The 21,072-nt window shown below is 34.9% G+C and overlaps 2 protein-coding genes across 2 annotated transcripts in view; both read right to left on the bottom strand.

Moving 5' to 3' along the window:
• The window catches only part of LOC111057512, a 2,605-nt gene extending 1,022 nt beyond the window's left edge, over positions 1-1,583 (bottom strand). The window contains exons 1-2 of the mRNA XM_022344943.2: positions 1,240-1,583; positions 1-384 (exon numbers count right to left, since the gene is read on the bottom strand). The exon at positions 1-384 is cut by the window's left edge and continues 1,022 nt beyond it. Of these exons, the coding sequence (XP_022200635.2) occupies positions 1-384; positions 1,240-1,338 (483 nt within the window). The 5' untranslated portion in view covers positions 1,339-1,583. The remainder of the gene's footprint in view (positions 385-1,239) is intronic.
• Positions 1-21,072, bottom strand: part of LOC111059055 (discoidin domain-containing receptor 2) — a 454,362-nt gene that overhangs the window by 384,750 nt on the left and 48,540 nt on the right. The window lies entirely within an intron of this gene.

The raw sequence follows: 21,072 nt of genomic DNA, 5'->3' as shown, positions 1-21,072 counted from the left end.
ATCATTAGGGTTCTTCAAAATATAAATAAGAGAATCATTACGATGCATTGAACCCTCAATGCCTGAGGACTCAGTTACTATTCCATCTACTTCCAATGTTGGAGAATACTCATTCAATAAAGCCCGTAATATATCAAGTGAACCATTGACTTGATTCAATTCAGATAGAATATCTGTTGAGTTCAATGGTTCAGAAATATTTGATTTGACGGACGAGATGTTGTTTTTGTTTATCGTATTGTTGTACTTTTTCGATCGCAAATCTGTTACAATCTCACTTTTTGGTAAGTTTTCAAATGAATAGTTTTCTCCTGTCTGCTCGGACTGATAGAAATCATCAACCAATTCATTTCTGAATTCGCATTGACTTGGTTGTGGTGGGAGCTGAAAAGAATGAGAGTTCAATGAGCATTTATTGTATAGAGCAAACGATACAATGGTCAGAAAAAGAAAAACAGACTATTCATTCATGAATTATTTTAGATCTTTGAAACAAAATGATAACTGAATTTGGTTCAACAAACTGATGAAATAGTTTAATATCTTGGAATGAAGCAATAAAAGTAATAGAACCTATAAGTTGCAAGAGTGATGTTGAAGAAGTCTTTCTGACAAGTGATGAAAATGATCTAGCTGAACCTGTGAATCGAATTTACACTTTTCTACTTACTTCATTTTCGAAATTAATATATTTTTAGCGTCATTACAGGCCTACCTTCATCTTCAATTTCAATTTATATGCATACCCTTTCACTTCATTCTTATTATACAATATACTTCTCAAGGCAACAACATGGAATTGGTGTAGAATAAGTGGCTGAATCTATAGTCCAGGCCTCCAAAGCCAAGGAGCTATCTGATTGGTCAATAGTTTGATCAGTCGCCATTTTAACTCCGCAGCTCACGACCAATAGGAAGCAAGCAGCTTGAGAAAGTTACCAAGTCATTGTCCAATGGGGCAGCTTGTTGAATATAAAGCGCGGCTAACATTAGAATAGCCATTAACATATTTTTGGTTTATTAAGTTTGTTCTTTCCTTCTCCGCTGCAAGAATTTTTCTCATTTCCTATATTTTTCAAAGAATTGGAATAATTATGAAGTTTCATCGTAATATTTATGTTGTTAAACAATAATATGATGATACTGCATAATACTTTAATGAATTGCTATGATATTCATTCCTGAAATACTGTATAACATATTTTGAGTACAAAGTTTTAGTCTAAGATTTGACCATACCTTGGAATCACGATTGAAATCTTCGGAACTGAGAATCTTTTCCACATTATCAGCTATTGTAAAGAGTGGAATAAGAAGCATAATGAAGGAAATCTGCATTTGTACCTCATAAATATTTAAGAATTGGGAAATTTTGATCAAATATCATTCTAACCTTTGAATTTTTGTTTACATAGTGGAAATCAATGGCAAGACCTTATTCTATTCTGAACAGGTGATAACTTACTGTTCTATGTTATCTACCTTGCCAATTTTTGAATTCTTGCATATGACAATTTTTTCATTTCATGAAGCTAATGAAGGCCACAGCCTACTTGAAATTCTTCAAGAAATTTAAGAATTTTTAGCAGGCCATGTATGAAGTATATTTTCTCATCCTCATACATTTTTTCTTCCACTTCATTTCAAAATCTCTAGTTCAATACAGTACTCTTATTGGTACTAGAATAATATTGCATTTGAAAAATTGAATTCAATTTAGATTGGATTTTAGTAGGAATATTGAAGTCTTCACAGCAAGAGAAAGTAGTTTCAATGATAGTAGGAGCTGATTCAATTCGATGAATGATTTATTCTAATGCAAGATTTTTCTCCTTGACTATAACATTAAACACAAAGAAATTGGAAAAAGGAGAACATTGAGAATGTCGAAGTTTTTGTCTTGAGTTGAACATTAAAATGTTTCAAATCTAAATTTGCTACGTCACCTAGTATCTGTTGTCATAATCCCGTTATATTAAGCGAGCAATTTCTGTATATCTGTTTATATTTTTATATTAGGTTATCTGGTTATATGGTTATTTATGTTCAACGGATCTCGAAAACGGCTCTTAACGATTTTCACGAAATTTGAAATATAGTAGGTTTATGATATAAAAATTAGATTGCACTAGGTCTCATTCCCGGAAACTCGCTGAAGAACTTGAAAAGGATCATTCATCCTTGGAAAAACAGATGATAAAATTTCGTTGTCTGTCGATAACAGAAGATGCGTGTGCCTGTGTGGGAGATCAGCTGTGTAATCAATTAGCTTACCGTATCTCGCGAGAAATCTAGAAACTTCAATTGACTCTATCAAAATAATCTGATTTGTTGACATGAGATGGTATTATCATAATATTCAAAGTTTATCATTATTTTACATTTCTGAGTGATTAGTGAGTGCTATTTTGTTATTCAATTTGGTTTGTAAACAATTAAAATTAGAACTTTTATGTTCTTCAATATTTGGACTGAAAATTATACCTGAATTCGAGTGTATAGAACATAACCTACTTTTTGGAATATTTATAGCGTATAAATCAAAATTCGGGGAAGAAACTGTTTTGTGCTGTGCCTGTTAGTCCTTCCCCAATCATTTTATAGAATTGAGTTCTGTTTATCAATAAATAAATAAATAACAAGCGAAGCTCGGTGCCCCGATATTGAATGAAATATAGGATCAAATAAGCTTCAACTCATACCAAAATTATTGAGTATAGCACAGTCTGATACTATACACTGAAAATCAATTTCAATACATCCAATACTTTCTTTACTGTCCTATTCCTCTCACACCATGTATCCGATACACAAAGTATAAAATACATAAAGTACAGGTGATCTATTAGAGCGCCGAGTTTCAAAATTGTTGAACTAGAACCATGAGCATATGAAACAGTGCAGCATGGAAAGAGTAGTCAAAGAGCACATTAATCAAAGTGACAAATTGCAAAAGAATGAGAGGGCCGAGATAAACGAGGTAGTTGTTGACGTAACATCAGATTCCCACCCCTTACTGTCAACCAATAGGCACTCATCTGATCCCTATGACAAACAATGGGGTGACCATCCTGCTCTATTCAAAAGTGATAAATTTCGCGCCAAAAAGCTCAGATTGGTAAATGGGATTACAGACATGTAGAAACTGTCGGCCTCCTTCCTGTTTTCCTCTTGAAGGAGGTGAGTGGAATCTATAGTGAGGTCCACGTTATAATGGCAGTGGAGAGGAAGATAGGAGAACAACGTTGCCGATCCTTCTGTCTTGTCAATGCCTTCTATAGACGGTAGCTGATACAGGTTTATTGATGTAATGTATTAATGGTTCATTCTCGTTTAAAATAATCAATTATATTTTATTAAGCAACAAATTATATTTTTCAATAATTTCATTATGAATCTTCATAATCAAGATAAGATATTTCGTTAATCAATTATCAATTTTACATTGATAGAAGACGATCTGGCAACAGCGCAAAGCGAGAAAGAGATGGCGCTATCCGTTTTGTTGATTGTTAGACAAGGATAACAATAACATAGCTAATCAAACATTGTCAATATAACGTGGACCTGACTATAGTAGCTGGAAGGGAATTTCATCCTTGTTCATGATTTAGTGGTGTTAGAATGTCCTTTTTGATAATTTTCCATTTGCTTACATATTAGCTATTTGTTATCAGATGAGTTATATCAGCAAGAGGCTTGATCATTTTTCCATTTGCTTACATATTAGCTATTTGTTCTCAGATGAGTTATATCAGCAAGAGGCTTCCAACATAAAATAGTCAACCAACGACAATAAATATACAAACCACTGGAAAATCAGAAACTATGTCGATACAAAAATAATTCAACCTCGAATAGAGCAGATAAAGAAAATAAACAACAAAAAGTCAGAGTTACAAAAATCTAACCTCTAAAGCATTTGCTTGAAGCATTTTGCTGTTATGACACACCAATGAATACACAACAATGTGAAGGCATGTTTATCATGCATGTCCTCCCGTTGAAACTAACATCATAGAGGATCAATAGCATAAGTAGATATACCATGGTATAGGGCGTTTTTGTCGCAACCTTTACTGTTATCTCAAGCTGATAGTCCACGTAGTTCTTTCCTGTGAAGCTTTATGACGCTGCTAGTCTCTCATATTGTGCCGTTCATACACTCTTACCCGGTTAAACAGTGAATATCGACAATCGACAGGAACAATAATCGACAGGAATCGGCTTGAGATAACAGTAAAAGTTGCGACATAAACGCCCTATACCATGGGATATCCACTTACGCTATTCTCTATGCTCTCATGTTGCCCTACATGTGAAACTAGCCCGGTTTCACACGGCTAGTTTTAAGTGGCCAGCCAAACACTAAAAAAACGATTACTATTGTTGAGTTCTACACAGCTTCACCATTTTGTACTATGAAGATAACATTTCAGACTTCATTCCATCCGGAATCATTGTTTATATCATACAATGGTACCGTATTTTGATGATATCTCGTCAGATAATTCGTTTTGGCAAAATATAACCATTTTGTACAATAAAGTACACTATTTAGACTTCATACCATCCGAAATCATTGTTTATATCATGCAATGGTATCGTATTAAGAAGATATCTCGTCAGATAATTATTTTTGCAATAGATTAGGATATTTTGTGAGATAATTCGTCAGAGTAATAGACCTCCACGCCTGATGAAACATTATGTGATTCGACAAGGAAGGAGCATGAAATCGAATAAGTGACTGCCAGAGGAATATAGTTGATTGAAAGCGTTGCAGCCACGTCTGTTCATTTCACAGAGCATTTCAACTGCCAATCTCAAATTCCATTGTAGATTCCCGCTCAGGGTCGCAGACTGCACAAACATAAGACAATTTTCCGGCTGGTGTATTGAAAAGGAATGAAAAGCGTACGCCACCCTTGCTAACAATCAAGTGGATTATAAAATTTTATTAACCGTAAAGTGTTTTACAGTCTCAGACGAAGGACGGAGCACTTGCAAAGATCGAGGAACAAATTAAACGACATAAAACAAGAAATTAGGAGGGTAAGCCGGTGTGTTAGTGTGTTGTGTTGTGAGGGAAAAGGTCGACTTGTGCAAGTGTGTGTGTGGTAGGAGTAAATGAATTTCTCCTTAAGTCTTCAGGCGGAATACAACCATGCGTAACGTATGTTCGGTTTGTAGAGTCGGGAGCTCAATCGTAAGTCTTTACTCCCCAGTTTCACGACTATTTTGCACGAACTTCTTCGGAGAAGGTTAGACGGAGAAGAGTCTTGAGAGGGAGGTGATTGGGTGACCTGAAGATGGAATCGAAAAAGGTTGCTAGTGGATCGTTTATTGAAGCGAGTGAAAAGAATGATCCCCCGGAAATAAGACGGGGAAACAAAGGCTATATAAAATTCAGAAACCAAATAAAACTCGCCATAAAATATTTAGAATGGGGTACGTTTCTCCTCTTTCTCTTCAGGGAAAGCTTAAGAGAGAACTAGTGTGAGAGAGAGAGAGAAGTGTAGTTTAAAGCCGATGTGAAGTCTCTTTCCAATTAGAAAACTCGTTTATATATGTCCTCCTTTGCCACAGTAGCTGCTTGCTTGCTTGCAAGCGTAAATGGCAGTTGTAAACATTGCTTCTTTACACAGTACATTGCGTCTCATCCCTTCTTATTTCCTAGGGATTAACCCTCTACATCTCTTGCTAGGCAACGCCACAGGAAATCCCAAAAGTCCAGTATGATAACGCATAAAAGTGATGAATATTAACCTATTCCACTGGAATTCACTGAATATGGATTGAATTGCAATATGTGATTCTGAATAAGGAGTATCATAATACGCTTCAGAAAGTGTAATTTTGAAATGTTTTTACATCCTAGAAGACTTCACTCTAGAAACGATCATAATCATTAGAATGCTGAGAATGCAAAGAGTTTGCAAATATGAGCTACTGTATTATTGATACATTATAATATAGTGTCAAATAACCTTTCAGAAGTACCAAGTATCTATGAATTGTTAGGCATCTGAAGGGATGTTTTGTATCTTTTGAATGGCTGATGTAGACAATAAAGCTTGAACTTGAACTTGAACTTGAGTTATTTATTGAACTAACTGGTTATTGGTTTTAATGTGTATTTGCAGCTGTTCTGAATGAATTCCTACTATTATTACTTCTGAATGAGTTTGATATCACTGAATATTTTCAAGTAACTTGAATAAAAATATTCTTATCATTCTACAGTAGCATCGGTTGTGAGATGAATGAAATTACTTACTACTGGCTCTGTTCCTGAGCTATAAACCATTCAAGATTGACTTGAGTGTTCCTCACTCTCATTTCACATCGTATTTTGTATAATATAAACCATTTGAAGTAACAAGCTCGGTGATTGATGCCACTCTGGGTCGCCTTCATGGAGAATTTGTTTGTGAAGTTAATGTTCTAGTGAATACCTAGATTGGATAGGAACAACTTCATATTGTCAAAACCACTGATATTTTGGAACAATTTCCTATACTTTCTCAAATTTTCCATCATTATCAATATCTATTCAACTGTTAACAATGTGTAGTCTACACTAACGTATAGAATGGGAACTACTTCATATTCTCAAAGATTAAATTTTTCATTATTGAGGAGATCTTAATCTCCCAAAGTGTAGAAGTGAGGAGTTCATATTTTCCAGTATTGGACACAGCGTATTCTTGCAGGAAATGCTAATTATTTATCAAGAACTTACAGTTCTCGGGAAAAGTAGGGATGCCAAATGCCAGGGAGATTGGAGTTGAGAGCTTCAATATTGTATGATGAAGGGGTTCGGTCCCAAAAGATGAATTTATTCATTTTTTACAAGAGATAACTGACCGGGAGAGAAAAACTAAGGACTTCTTGTACTATTTCTATTCCATAATTAGATTATATTTTTGAATTATCAATCGATAACTAAATAATAAGTACACTCAAAGAGAAATTTATAAACTAATATGTTCTCATTTGTGGAATAGTGGGAGTTTTGTAGAAATACCTTTATTCAAAGACCTTAAAGATGCATAGACTCACATCCAGCGCTAGTGTTGTACTTGGAATTGAAATCGGCCATTGAGGGGGCAACCTATAAGATTATTACATACCAATGCGTTTGTAATTTATAATATTACACATATATAGATATAATATCTCGTGCTAAAATACCCCAATGGCAGCCTTCAATTTCAAGTAAGATTGGGAAGGCATAGGCATTGTGGGTCTATAATCTCTTTAAGGTATTTGCCTTCATTTGCTCAACAAATTTATTATTAATTTTTGGAATAATCACGGGATACCAGAGGTATGAAACTTTGTGAAGAATCACTCTTATTGTTGAATCATAACAGTAAGTTCATTGCTTTATTGTTGCTATATGTATAATTTACGCTTTAATCCGTCACCTTCAAGTCTTGAGCTCAACCAACTTACTCAAAGAATAATTAAATTCAGGTCCACCAAATTGATATAACCAAACAAATAGGATAGGAACGTGAAGAGGAACCCCTTTTACATAATTGCGCAAGAATCTCCTTGTTGGAAGCTTTGTTCTTATATATTCAAACTGTACAAGTAAGAAGATTCTGCAATAAATAAATATATTTCGTTTCTCACTTTGATGAAAGTGTAAAGAATTCTTTATTATGCAGAGATAGTCCTTACTACCACTTAACCACGAGAGTATTCGGGAGGTTACTTTGATAATATTCCTTGAAATTTTCAATCACACTACGTGAGAGTCATACTACGTTATAGTATCATCCTATTTCCAAGATGAAAAAACTTCGAAGCTGTCGAAAATAATTCAATTGCTAATATACAACTATCAATACTACAACAACTCAATAAATTAACCAAATTTATTAATTTCCACTGTAGAAAGGTTAACTGAAGTCGTCAAGCTCTTGTTCTAATTTCCTTAGAAGAATCTTGAAAACGATCGACTTCTCGATTGTAATAATGAGTAACTCATCATCTCCATCAATGGAAGAACTCATCATCCTCATGAATCATTCGTGGGAGAGAGCGTTTCAAAATTTGTATTTGATTACTGCACGATCCAAACTTCATGAAGAACCATAACACTCGACAAGCAGAAGTGAGTCGATGAAGTGCTTGTTTCATCATAACAAAAATCATTAAACCCTCCTGAGACCGCCTTTTCCGAGAAAAAAAACAAAGTCAGGAGAGAATTCCCAGTTCAAATGATCAATTTCTTCAAGTTTCAATACGTCTTCCACTGTAGAAGAACTACTCACTTCCTTTCTCTCTCTATCTCGCAGTATCCTTGTTTGATTATGTCTCACTTGTGCTGGTAAGAAGCGACTGGATTCCTCTCGATGTGCAAGATTATTTTTCAACCGTTCTCATTCCATCCCTCGGGAAATATTCCAAGGTAAAATACGTCAGTCGTTGTAAGAAGAGAGCGCAATGTACATAGAGGCGGAGGGAGTGAGAGAGATGGTGTCGTGAAGCGAGCAATCGTAACAAACCAACAAGCTCAATCAATATTACAGATTGTAAACTCTTCAACTCAGAACTCCCTTTCTAACTTCTTACTCTTAATAAAGTTGTCGAACTCTACTGGAGACTCTTTATTTTATTCATATCCATAGTGATCAAATAATCAACATTTGAGTAAACCACGTGGATTGTTGGTGAGTGAAAACAAGAAGAGCTTGAGAGTACCATAGCCACCTCTAATACATTAGAGGTGGCTATGATAGTACTCATGTGAAGGCTCAATATCGGGGACCTAGCTTCGATCTGCAGTACAAAAGCATGGAAAAATTATTATGAAAGAAGAAATTGTAATAACATTCATACAGAAATGTTCTTCCTTAAAGATGCATAGACTCACATGCAGCGCTAGTGTCGAAATTGGAATTGAAATCGGCCATTGAGGGGGCAACCTATTAGATTATCACATTCCAATGCCTTTGTAATCTATAATATCAAAAATATATAGATATAGTACCTCAAAATACCCCAAATATAATATCGTGCTAAAATACCCCAATGGTGGCCTTCAATTTCAAGTAAGAGCTATCATTGGGAAGGCATAGGCATTGTGGGTATATATCTCTTCAAGATCTTTGATTTTGACACAGTCCTACACACATGAACTCGCTCTCTCACTTCCATCACCAACATACGACAAAATAATAATTATCATCTTTTTTCCAAGGATGAATAATAATTATCCTTTTAATGTCTTTCAGCGAGTTTTCCCAGGGATGAGACCTAGTGCCATCGAATCTTCATATTATAGACCTACTATGTTCTGGATTTCGTGAGAATCATTGGAGCTTTTTTCGAGATCTGGTGAAATACAAACATATAAACAACTAAACATCTAAGCATCTAAACATCTGAACATGTAAACAGAAGTTGCTCGTTTAATAGTATAGGATTATAATCATTGAAAATGTATTAGAGTTGGTGTTTATGGAATTGTTAACCAACCGCATTAAAAAATACAAACCAATAATATTGGTTATTTAGTTACTGAGCTGGTTATTAGAATAGAAAATTACTAAATATTAGCTTGTATTTTCTCATGCATCAGGGCCCAGGTGTCAGAAATAAAATTGAGTTCGCACTTGAATAAATTAAGTAAATGGTATCTCAAAACATTCCTGAACAGCCACGATTGAACACACTCCAGAGCATTAAATTGAGAAACACAATTCACTTTTAATTGATCCTGTCTTAAAGTTTCAGAGATCTTGTGATTCCAGAGAGAGATTGTGATTTCAGAGACTAATTCAGATTCTAGATGATTGGATCATTTTGATACCGTCCCCTGAAATTATACCAAGGTAGGTTATGCTTCTCCTGTAGAATGGCAGAGTCATGCCAATTTCGGAAAAATCCTTAAAGCTGAGAATTCCAGAAATTTCATTGCAAGCAAAACATAATTAAAGATACAAGAGGGCGGATTCCGGGAAATCTTGAATTCTCCCTTATTAAGCTCAAGAGCAAACACAAGGTAACAACAACTCAGTGGAGGAAATAAAACCAAACAGTCGGCTGTGGGGTGTGAAATCAGTGAAAGAATCTGAAGGGTTGATAGTGAGGGGACCAGAATGTTCGCCTTGAACTTCTGCAAGTAGGGAAAGCTGCACAAAAACCTGGAAAGTCAATCGCATTGCAGAGAATATTGCAACTGATTCATTCTGCAGGCAATTAGTTAATCTCTGACCAATTTCCCAATTAATTACAGTAATTAGATGAAAAAGATTAATGGATAATGAGATCTGGGGCCTGTTTCATAAAAATTTAGAAGTTCTGTAATACAGGAACAGCTGACTTTATCGGCTATATTGAGCATGTAATTGGAATGGTGATTTTCCTGTATTACAGGACTTGTAACTTTTATGAAACAGGCCCCAGGGACAAAGTTATATCTTAGAAGATCGAAGTGTGTTATATCTTCATGTTTTCATGTCATGTATCTTTATGAGTTTCATGTTGTATCTACATGTTATCTTCGAACATGGTGATATTACCAGATATCTGGATGTTACAAATTTCGATTATAAATTTCTTGTATGCCATATTCCAATCTAAACATTTCTATACTAAAACCTATGTATTGATAATTCAATAAAAAAGCCACTGTACTTGATTCATCGATTTTCTTGGGGAAATTCAAATATTTATCTGTCATCAGTCGGTCAAAGTTTGATTATCTGACCACCCACCTTATTTGAAGAATCTATCGCTGTTTATGATACATAATGAATTTTATGACGAGATATGTTGTAGTATATCTATATAATTGGAAAAATAAAGCTGTGTTCACACCAAAGTAAATAGCAAAATGTTAATAACTTAATCCTAATAGATTCCATTAGATTGAACATAACTTATCATACACATGATTAACATAATATGTGTTTGTCAAGTTCCGTTCAATCTAATAGAATCTATCAGGATTAAGTTATTAACATTTTATTTATAACTTTGGTGTAAACCCAGCTTAAGACGTTGATGTAGTCAATACCACTATATTCGTTCAAAATAATAATAATAATAAATTCATTTATTCTTCCAATTTATACATTACACATAATCAGAGATTATGAATAGTACAGTAGATATATAGCAACAACAATCTTGCAAATTATAAAAAATAAAGATAATATAGAGATATTAAAAATAATACAATTACACGTTGTACAAAGAATTCACAATAATTCATTCACATCGAAAGAAGAATAAAATCTATAGATTAATACAGAGCCTGCCATATGTCCAGCTGAACTCTGAAACCTGCTTCTTCAAATTGAATTGATTTTGAACAACTAATCATAAACTTTATTGCCAAAAAACAATGTATACAAAATAATACTTAATCATCTAGAGCTTAAACTGATAATAATTATAATATTTAATAATGAAATTTTCCTATACTATAAACGAGCAATTTTTGTTTATATGTTTAGATGTTAGATTTTCAGATGTTTAGATGTTCATATGTTTGTATTTCACTGGATCTCGAAAACGGCTCTATCGAAATTCAGAACATAGTAGGTTTATAATATAAAAATTCGATTGCGTCAGGTCTCATCCCAGGGAAAACTCGCAGAAGGACATTAAAAGGATAATGATTATTCATCCTTGAAAAAACAGCCGATAATAATTATTATTTCGTCGTCTGTTGATGATGGAAGTGAGTGAGCTAATTCATGTGTGTGGGACTGTATCAAAATTATGACTCTGCTGTTGAACTTTTGTAATCGTTCAATCAGGTACTTAGTGCCGGTTGCAAAAAATCCGGCTTATTTTCAATCCTGATTGAATCCAGTAGAACCATCTTTTTGAAATCATCTTCTCTGAGTTGGTTCACGTGAGATTAATCAGGATCAAAATTTAACCGGCTTTTGTGCAACTGGGCCTTGTGAAGGAAGTTTTTGCATTCCTTTGGTAATTAATCTCAATTCACTGTGATTAGATAGAACATTTCTGTAAAAACTATAAAATATTATTATGATTTCTTCTTTCGTGATAAATTTTTAATGCTTTTGAATATTATATAAATTTAATTACTTCGAAAATAAATACTCTCATGCAAGGGAAGCTTTCCTGTACGCATGATGGAGTTGCTGCTCACTATAATATAGTGGATTGATATTACTAAATATTAAAAACATCAACGTTTTATTCTTTCAATAAAACATAATGAAGTCAACCTTCACTTTTCGCAATTGAATATGATGAAGAAATTACAGATTTCTGGAATACAATCTTACTTCTATAATAATTGAAATGAACGACCAATCATGAGATTAACCTCAGGGATGAGTCTCTTTCAATTGAGATTCTTCCATTTGTATCATGCTTGATTCTTGACGTATCTTATTCTCATGAACAATGCTGAGAAGTTACAATTAACTTTTGACCTTTCTCCTGGTGATCAGGTAGTAAAGGTTACCAGGAACCTTGTCCTATCAGCTCGTTTCTAAGGAGTTGTTAAGCCGCTTTAAAATAGCATTAGCACAGACTTGCTTGGAGCCTTTCATCCGTGACACACGCGTGCCTTTGGTTCTGCGTAGGGCAGTTCTAGGGTCTCCGCTACTACGCTATATATACAGGTGTATTCTACTACGCTACGCTACGCAGTCGCAAAAGGGTGCGCGTGTCCTGTGCTTCTCTTCATTTATTTAGAAGGAACGCTGCAGTGAGGCCGCTGCACACAGCATCCCCTATTATGGGGTGGATGGAGGGGAAACAGAATCCTCCTTCTCCCACCATGAGGATGACTGGAGGGGTGATATTTCCCTCACCACCACCCCTTGTCAAGGAAATGGCTGGAGGGGTGACATTGGCTACGATCGATACCATAGCATTCGCTTTTCCACCTGCCGTCTCACTCCGACACCTTTACTGCACCACCCTGCAACTTACAACTTTCCTTTACCTCTTTTCCTCCTCTAAAATGAAGTAATTTTATTTCTATATTTTTGATTTTTGTTTTTTCTTTATCTCTGTGATTTGAGCTTGCAATGTATTTCTGTAACTTGATGTTTGCCAGAACTGGCTTGATGTCTTCAGAACTGGCAAAGGAAATGAAATAAACCAGTCAATCAATCAATCAATCTAATCAGTCTTCCACTCTTTCCTGCTCATCAAGCTATAAGCATTTCTCTCTCTTCCAAACAGTGATAAATCAAGTATGTATGACCACTGCATGACCGCTTTCACCATCATTTAAACATCAATATCAAATTTTAAATTCCAATTATTGTATTCAAGAGGAAGCTTTCTTTGGAACTCAGTATGGCTCCATATGGCCATACAATTGATTTACAATGTTTTTCAGTTGATCTTGTGTGAAGTGGTCATGCATGCAGTACGAAAAAAAATCAAATTTCCTATCATTCTTTGACCAATCTGAATAAATAAGGGATCCTTGCTAATCTTGATAAAATTTGCTAACTTTTTTGTCTCTTGTAAATTTTCTGTAAAGTGGATGGTTTTCGTGAAATTTGCCAACAGAAATTTCAAATGGTTGCCATTTTGAAAATTTTTCATTTTATTTTTTTAAGTTGAGTCTCTATAGCATTAATATTCATGCCAAATTTCAGATCAATACAAAATTTCGTTCTTGAGATAAAAAAGTGAAAAAACAAAATGGCAGCTAAAAGGATAACCGCTGAGTTTAGGACACTTCAAATACGACATTTGTAGTCTCCTATCATCCAGGAACAAAACCCTAAAATGTTCGACACTACTTCTGAAACACTCTGTATAGTGAAATTCACTTTAAACTGTCAGAATTCCTCATAAAAGACCTCCACTTTTCCAATTTAATCGGTTCTGACAGGAGTGAATCTCAGTTCATAATGGTGCAATTCACTATATACTGTCAGTATCCCTCATAAACAACATAAAAGCTTTCCATTCAACCAATTCCGACATCAGCTAATCTCACTACAGAATCACAACACTCCTTCTTTCTCACAGCCTCTCTTTCCGTCGCTCAGTTGACAACAAAACAACCGAATTCTGCCGATGACCGCGATGACATTTGCACACGGAAAATGCTGCAAATAATCCACATTCCGCCGTCTGCCGTCTGCAGTGTGCACTCTGGCCGTAAATTTGCAGCTAAGCATGCGGAAGTCATCCAACACTCACACGTGTACATACTCACACACGTGCACAAACACGTGCACTTCTCTGCGTCAAGCCTAGACGCGTGAATACTAATTACTAGCCTGTTATCAATATCCTTCCCCCAAATAGAATGCGAGATTAGACGTGTTGTAGCCTAATATGATGGAAACATATCGTGTGCAATTGCTTTTGAAATGGAATAAATCAAAGGGGAAGCCCCTTGTGGAAACATATATTGATATATTGGTTACATATATTGATTACGTTATGATAAAGATCGTTATAATTGTTACTATCTCAATAAATTTTTCCTGATCAAAAATCAAATTGGAAATGATAGTATTCTCACTCAATATTATGATGGAGATTGCTATCACTGTTACGATCTGAGAATGAACTTTGCGAATAATAACAAAGTGGGAATGATGATTGTCACTAATGTGAGCATTAGGATAGTGAATACAGCATTGGGATAGGTAGGCATTAGAATAGTGAATACAGCATTAGGATAGGTAGGAATTAGGATAGTGAATACAGCATTAAGATATGTAGGAATTAGGATAGTGAATACAGCATTAGGATAGGTAGGGATTAGAATAGATAAAATGACAGATCAGAATGGAAAATAAATTAATATTTTCTATCGAACTGGAAAGAAGTACCTCATATCCAACTCATCAAGAATGTTCTGCAATGTTTGTTTTCTAAGTGAAAAATATAATAGAAGTACGCTATTTCGCGTATGAATAGAAGATAATTTACTCACTGACTTTTATAGAAAATAGGATCGTTGAGAATACAAAATGAGAATCAACTTAAAACTATCAAAATCATTTTAGAATATTATTCCCCTGAAAGAATATTTATAGTAATACATGTTTTTGATTGGATGGTCCATCGTCATCACCAACATTCATTTTAAGTTTTGGAAAATTGTTTATAACTTGGTATTTAATTGCATTGCTATAGTGCAAAGACCTTAAAGAGATATAGACCCACAATGCCTATGCCTTCCCAATGATAGTTCTTACTTGAAATTGAAGGCCGCCATTGGGGTATTTTAGCATGCGATATTATATATATCTATATATGTGCAATATTATAGATTACAAAGGCATTGGTATGTAATAATCTTATAGGTTGCCCCCTCAATGGCCGATTTCAATTCCAAGTACGACACTAGCGCTGCATGTGAGTCTATGCATCTTCAAGGTCTTTGCTATAGTGTATCTTCCTTTTGGTTTTACTAAGTTTTTAGTCATTAATTATAACTGGCTGTTTCTGCAGCCAATTATTTGTTTTCTTTCTATAGTTTCAAAATTTACTCATATCATTTTTTTAATCCGTAATTAATATAATATTAATTTTCATAATTTAGTTTATTGATTTAAAATTATTTGGTTTCTTTCTTTAGTTTCAAAATTTACTCATATCATTTCTTTAATCTGTAATTAATATAATATTAATTTTCATAATTTAGTTTATTGATTTAGAATTCAGCGAATTACGCCAGGCCCTCACAAACACAGGCTTAAGCCTACATGTAAGTCTCTCATAACGTAAGGGTATATATAAAAATGTACTGTTACTGTACTGTATTATTTGTAAATTGTGAGAATTGATTGATTTGAATGTGATCAAATAGTTCCACTTTGAGAGATATCCATGGATAGTCCTAGATTGGTTATTTGAGATATTCAAGAATCCATGCTCTATCAAGAGCAATTTGGATATAGGATACACTCTTAGTACTAGACCAATACTGGATAAACAAATGAGTGGAAAGAAATGGTATTTTAGTTTCCTACAAGGTCACTAAAACAACCAACAATAATTGATTTACTCAACATCCGTTGAAAAATACAATTCCATCCGAATACTCCCGTTGAACAATGTTTATTACTTGGGTACATATAAATTATGTTGTGTCTACAAGTAAACAAATGCTTGAACAAGATACACGAAGCTATTATTGGATGGAGTAGGTAGGAGATGAATTGATCACCGAACCACGGTGGTTTGTCACCTGACAAGATTGGGTTCCTCCTCGAGTTATGACGTAGTTTGGGCGAAGCGAGCGGGTCTTTAGTGGGTTATAATGATCAGTGTGGCCGAGGGTCGTACCTCAACAACACATATTAGGGATGGACCTCACAATAAAATAGAAACCATCCTTCAGACTGGTAAGCCTTGGTGAGATATAGTCAACACAGGTGGTCGCAGTATCTACAGATATAGTCAACACAGGTGGTCGCCATATCTACAGATATATTGAGAACACATGTGGTAGAGGTATCCACGGATATCTACACGTATCTACAGATATATTCAGCATGTCTTCAACGCCCATCTGGAAGCTGTAAACAAAATCCTGATGAAAAGTTACTGCTGAAGCTTACTCGGCTCTCAACTTAGGTTTTATTATGGTGGCCTCTACCTGTACTGACACATGCAGTCGTCTGCTACAATCCCCAGCTGTTCCCCCATACAAGCCGGAGATTTATTTCTGTTTAACAGAAATAAAATTGAGTTAAGCCAAAGCTCACTGGACTTGTTCTAGGGCAAGAAGAAAGAATCCTGGGATTTTACTGTGGATGAAAACTGACTGCTATCACTGGTCACATTCTTGTATCGACTACTGATGGTGGAGTATAGAATTCAACGAAGTCAATACATGAATTAGATTTTTTCTAATGATCCATGACGATAAAACAAATTATCACTGATACTACAAATTCATTTAAACTTTTCTTACAACCTAGAACAACACAAATCACCACTAAAACTATGAATTTAAATCACAGTAGACTTCTGGACGCTGAAAAAATTCCTCATCCATTGAGTATCTATACTTTTAAATTTTTATTCAATTAGAAATCTCATAAACATGATGATACTCATGACAAGTTCAGTAATACGCTAATTCACACAAATTGACCTTGTATTTTAGTATTAAGCATTAAGTATTGTTCTAGGTTGAGCTTTGTCATTGGTGGAGACTTGACCAAGAATGCAAATATGGTCGTGAGAGCCGTTGAGTAGCAACACATTAGTGTAGAACTCACTCATATTATCCATTCAGTTCATTACTAATTTTCCCTGAATTTTCTCAAATTTTCTTTGTTCCTTAATGGTCTTCAATGACATACCATTCTTCAGTTGAGGACCAATCAAGAGTATCGGACTACTTCCCAATCAAGAACAAACTAATATGGATTATAAGACTTCTAATATGGATACTTAGGCCCGGTTGCACAACAGACGGTCAAATTTTAACCGTAATTTATTTCACGAGAACCAATCAGAGAAGGCGTTTCTAAAAAGACGGCTTCTTTGAATGGTTCTCGTGGAATTAATCACGGTTAAAATTTGACCGGCTGTTGTGCAACCGGCACTGAGTATCCTATTCGAAAAATTCAGAATTGTCGTAGAGGATCTATTCAAATCTTTGTTCCAGAGAACTATCCTTGTTTAGAGAAGAAAGAATATCAAATTATTTCGAATGGAGGATTCTGCTGCTAAGCTAGCTCATCCCGCCACTTCCAACTAATAATATTCAAAAGGCCAGCACTGTGGAGAAATAATTGCTCGCCAGTGAAGGTATGGGCGAAAAAGGAAGGTTTGGGTGGATTATTTGCCCACTGACTCCACGAAAGTGTAGTCTCAGCAAAATTGTCCCCAGATGTTTTAAGTAACTAAGGCCCAATATAGTCGGCAATAAATAATTTTAAATTGGAAACGAGGGCTGAAGCTTGGCTGCAGGCTCCATATCGCAGCTGGGTCCTCAGTCCTCAATCTCATTTGTTTTGCGACTTCGACCTTGCTCAACTCCCCCCCCCCCTCCACCACTCATTCACCCTCAAATCCATCCGCCCCACCCTAAACAAACTGTACTAAAGTACAATTATTCCGAAACCACCCATCTACAGAGTTCTCTTTTATCTGGCAACATCCTGTCATCTTATACAAACTGGAATGAGAATTGAATTTTCTTCTCGAAACTTATTTGAGAACTTAATTAATTGCTTCTGATTCCATAATGACTACATTGCTACATAGCTGAGTAAGAAATCTTAATCTAATTCCAAAACAGTATTGATCTCGAATATACTGGTGAATAATTTGAACCATGTTGTAAATACACTGATAGAATCATTTCAATACTGAATGGAAATGACTTCATATTGGAAAATGGTCAAATTTAGTATCGTCAAATCCACTGGTTTATTGGAGCAATTTATTTATTCATTTATCTAAATACAATAGTTCACAGAATAAATCCATGAAGAGCCTTATTGACATCAACTAGCTTAGATACATAATATTGACATGAAGTTGCAATATATTTATAAATTCTGGCATGAATACTTGATTGTATAGAATATTATATAATAGCAAAAGGGAACCGACAGACCTTTCTTCTAATCTTCGAACATTAAATATCAACCTTAGATTGTCTGTTGAAAAAGCTATCGGACAGAATGCGTTGAACTTTTTGAAATAAAGATACCTTAAAAATTTATTCTAAATTTTTTCCAAATCAAGAACAGCGCTGCTGTGAAATGGAATGAAATGAATTTAATATACTACTTTCAATTGCTACACAATTATCAATCATAATCATAAGTGGACTACATAATGTTGTATAACCAAAGTTGTGTAAAGTTGTATAAGCCTAACTAAATTTCACTTCCATAATGAACTGAGTAAAGCTGCTACAGCATTATCATTAGTTAACTGAGAGCTTGAACATTGAGCAGCCGAATATATAGTGTGATTGAAAACCTACGATTGGACATAGGCCTAAGCTGTCGACCAATAAAGGTTGAGCACGACTGTCATTGGTCTAGACAAGACACACCAAAGTAATTCCAAATATTGCCATGAGAACAGAACTGTTAGACAACGTTAGTCATCGTTTTCATACGGTTGAAACTCTTAAAATAAGTTGTCAGCTCGGTTTATGTCTAATGACAATGATTGAATTCTACTATATGTTTTTGTTACATCCAAGGATACTATTGGGATATTCCATTGATATTTTTTTATATATTGGTAGAGTGAATGTTCTATCGTTTGATAGAAAAATTTTATTCCGATAGTGAGTTATATTCGTATTCAGCAACTAGTATAATAATAGTACAAGGAAAATGAAATGTTCAAATTCTCTTTCGAATCTCAATTATTGATAATTCACTGTAGCTTTGTCATCCCCAGACAAAAAGGACGTTTGATAGAATAATAATAAGTACAAAAAACAACATCCGTTCACCTTAACCGATAAGGTTAAGTTAAGTTATAAGAACTACCGTATCTAATTATCTCCAAATTCTTCGCCCTCTGCCATGAATGTCCCACTTCTACAATTATTTCATGATGTGATAATGATTGATGGTTTCCATTTGTTCATTGATGATCTTCGTTATTTTATTCCCGCAAATTAGAAACAACCATGAATTAGTATGAATTATCGGGAACTCACTCATAACGGAGCTTAATTCAAAGCTGACTTGATTGGAGTCGAATATTCCAAATGAAACTTCAGATCCATGTACCTGAAAAAAATAATTCACAATGATTCATTTCATCAAACATAAACTGGCAAACACATTATTACGTGAAGTCTGTGACTAATATTCACAGAAGTTTCAATTCAAAAAATTTATTTAAAAAATCTACAAAACTTCATTTCATCAGGAATAGGATAGAAAACGCTTTTTGTAATTTCTGAGAATAATATTCAGAGAAATTTCAACTCGCAATATTCCAGAGAAAAATCCACTTCAATTCATTTCATCTAACACAGAACGGCAAACAATTTTTTTGCATACTCTTCAACTAATATTCAGAAGAGCTTCTACTAGTTATAAACAGAACGAAATTGTGTACCTTCAAAATACCATACAACGTTTGTACACATTCCAGTTGATGTCAGTCGACTTCAAAAGATTTCGATCTAACGTATCGAATCGTACAGAACTCTCCAATTATCTTTGAAAATTCCAAAATCAGAAGTGTCTTTTATGAGCTTTGCAGCTATTAGCTACCTATGAGCTCACGCGCTCCTGTGCGTACGTACCTGGAAATAGATTGTGAGCATGAAGGGGGAGGAGGAAAACGGGCCGTTGAAGGCACTTTGATTTCCTGAAAAGCGCTTTTCCATTTCCGTAAAGTCCATATAGTGGTATAACTCTCAGCGTCCACCCTTTCCGTCTAATTCCCCACCTGTCTCCTTCTAGCACTGACATGCTCAACTTGTGAGTCATGTCATATGACGGATGACTACCGTGACCTCCCCCTAATTCCATTTCCACCACCCCCCACCTAGAATGATCTTCAAAGAGACCACTCCATCTAACACACCCTGCTCTCCAACTATACTGTAGAACTGAACTCATCGTTTTAGAATAGGTGATACGGTGAAATTTATTGAAAGCTACATCTCGATTCCAGGAAAATCCAGATGAAAGCCTAACAAATCAATTGAAAGTACTGCAATGATGTCAAATGCGATACGCGCCCATGTTGAATTGAATGACAAGTTGCCCGAGATTATTTGAACGTTTCCGATTTGTGACTGATGATTCTATCAATGGATGGCGATTCTATATTGATGTTGGACCCACCATAAATGAAAATGTACTCTATGTTAATTGAAAATGTACTGTTAAATGACAGAGAGATGTTATATGATAATTTTGATACTACAATTTTTAATTCTCTAGTCCATGATAGTAGATGAAGGATGACTATACAAGTTTTAATTTTCTACCTACTTATGCTATCGTTTCTCTATAAATATATTCTTCTGCTCAATGTTCGAGCTTTAAGTTTGATCTTCAATGTTCAATTCGTAGGACCATTAGCCAGCCAGATGCGCTGGGTAGGTCATCACGTCAATATACATAGTTCACACAT

Source organism: Nilaparvata lugens, chromosome 6 (genome assembly GCF_014356525.2).
Source record: "Nilaparvata lugens isolate BPH chromosome 6, ASM1435652v1, whole genome shotgun sequence".
In the NCBI taxonomy this organism is placed as follows: Eukaryota; Metazoa; Arthropoda; class Insecta; order Hemiptera; family Delphacidae; genus Nilaparvata; species Nilaparvata lugens.
The sequence above is the reverse complement of the archived record's forward strand: the minus strand, read 5'-3'. Positions and strand labels throughout refer to the sequence as shown.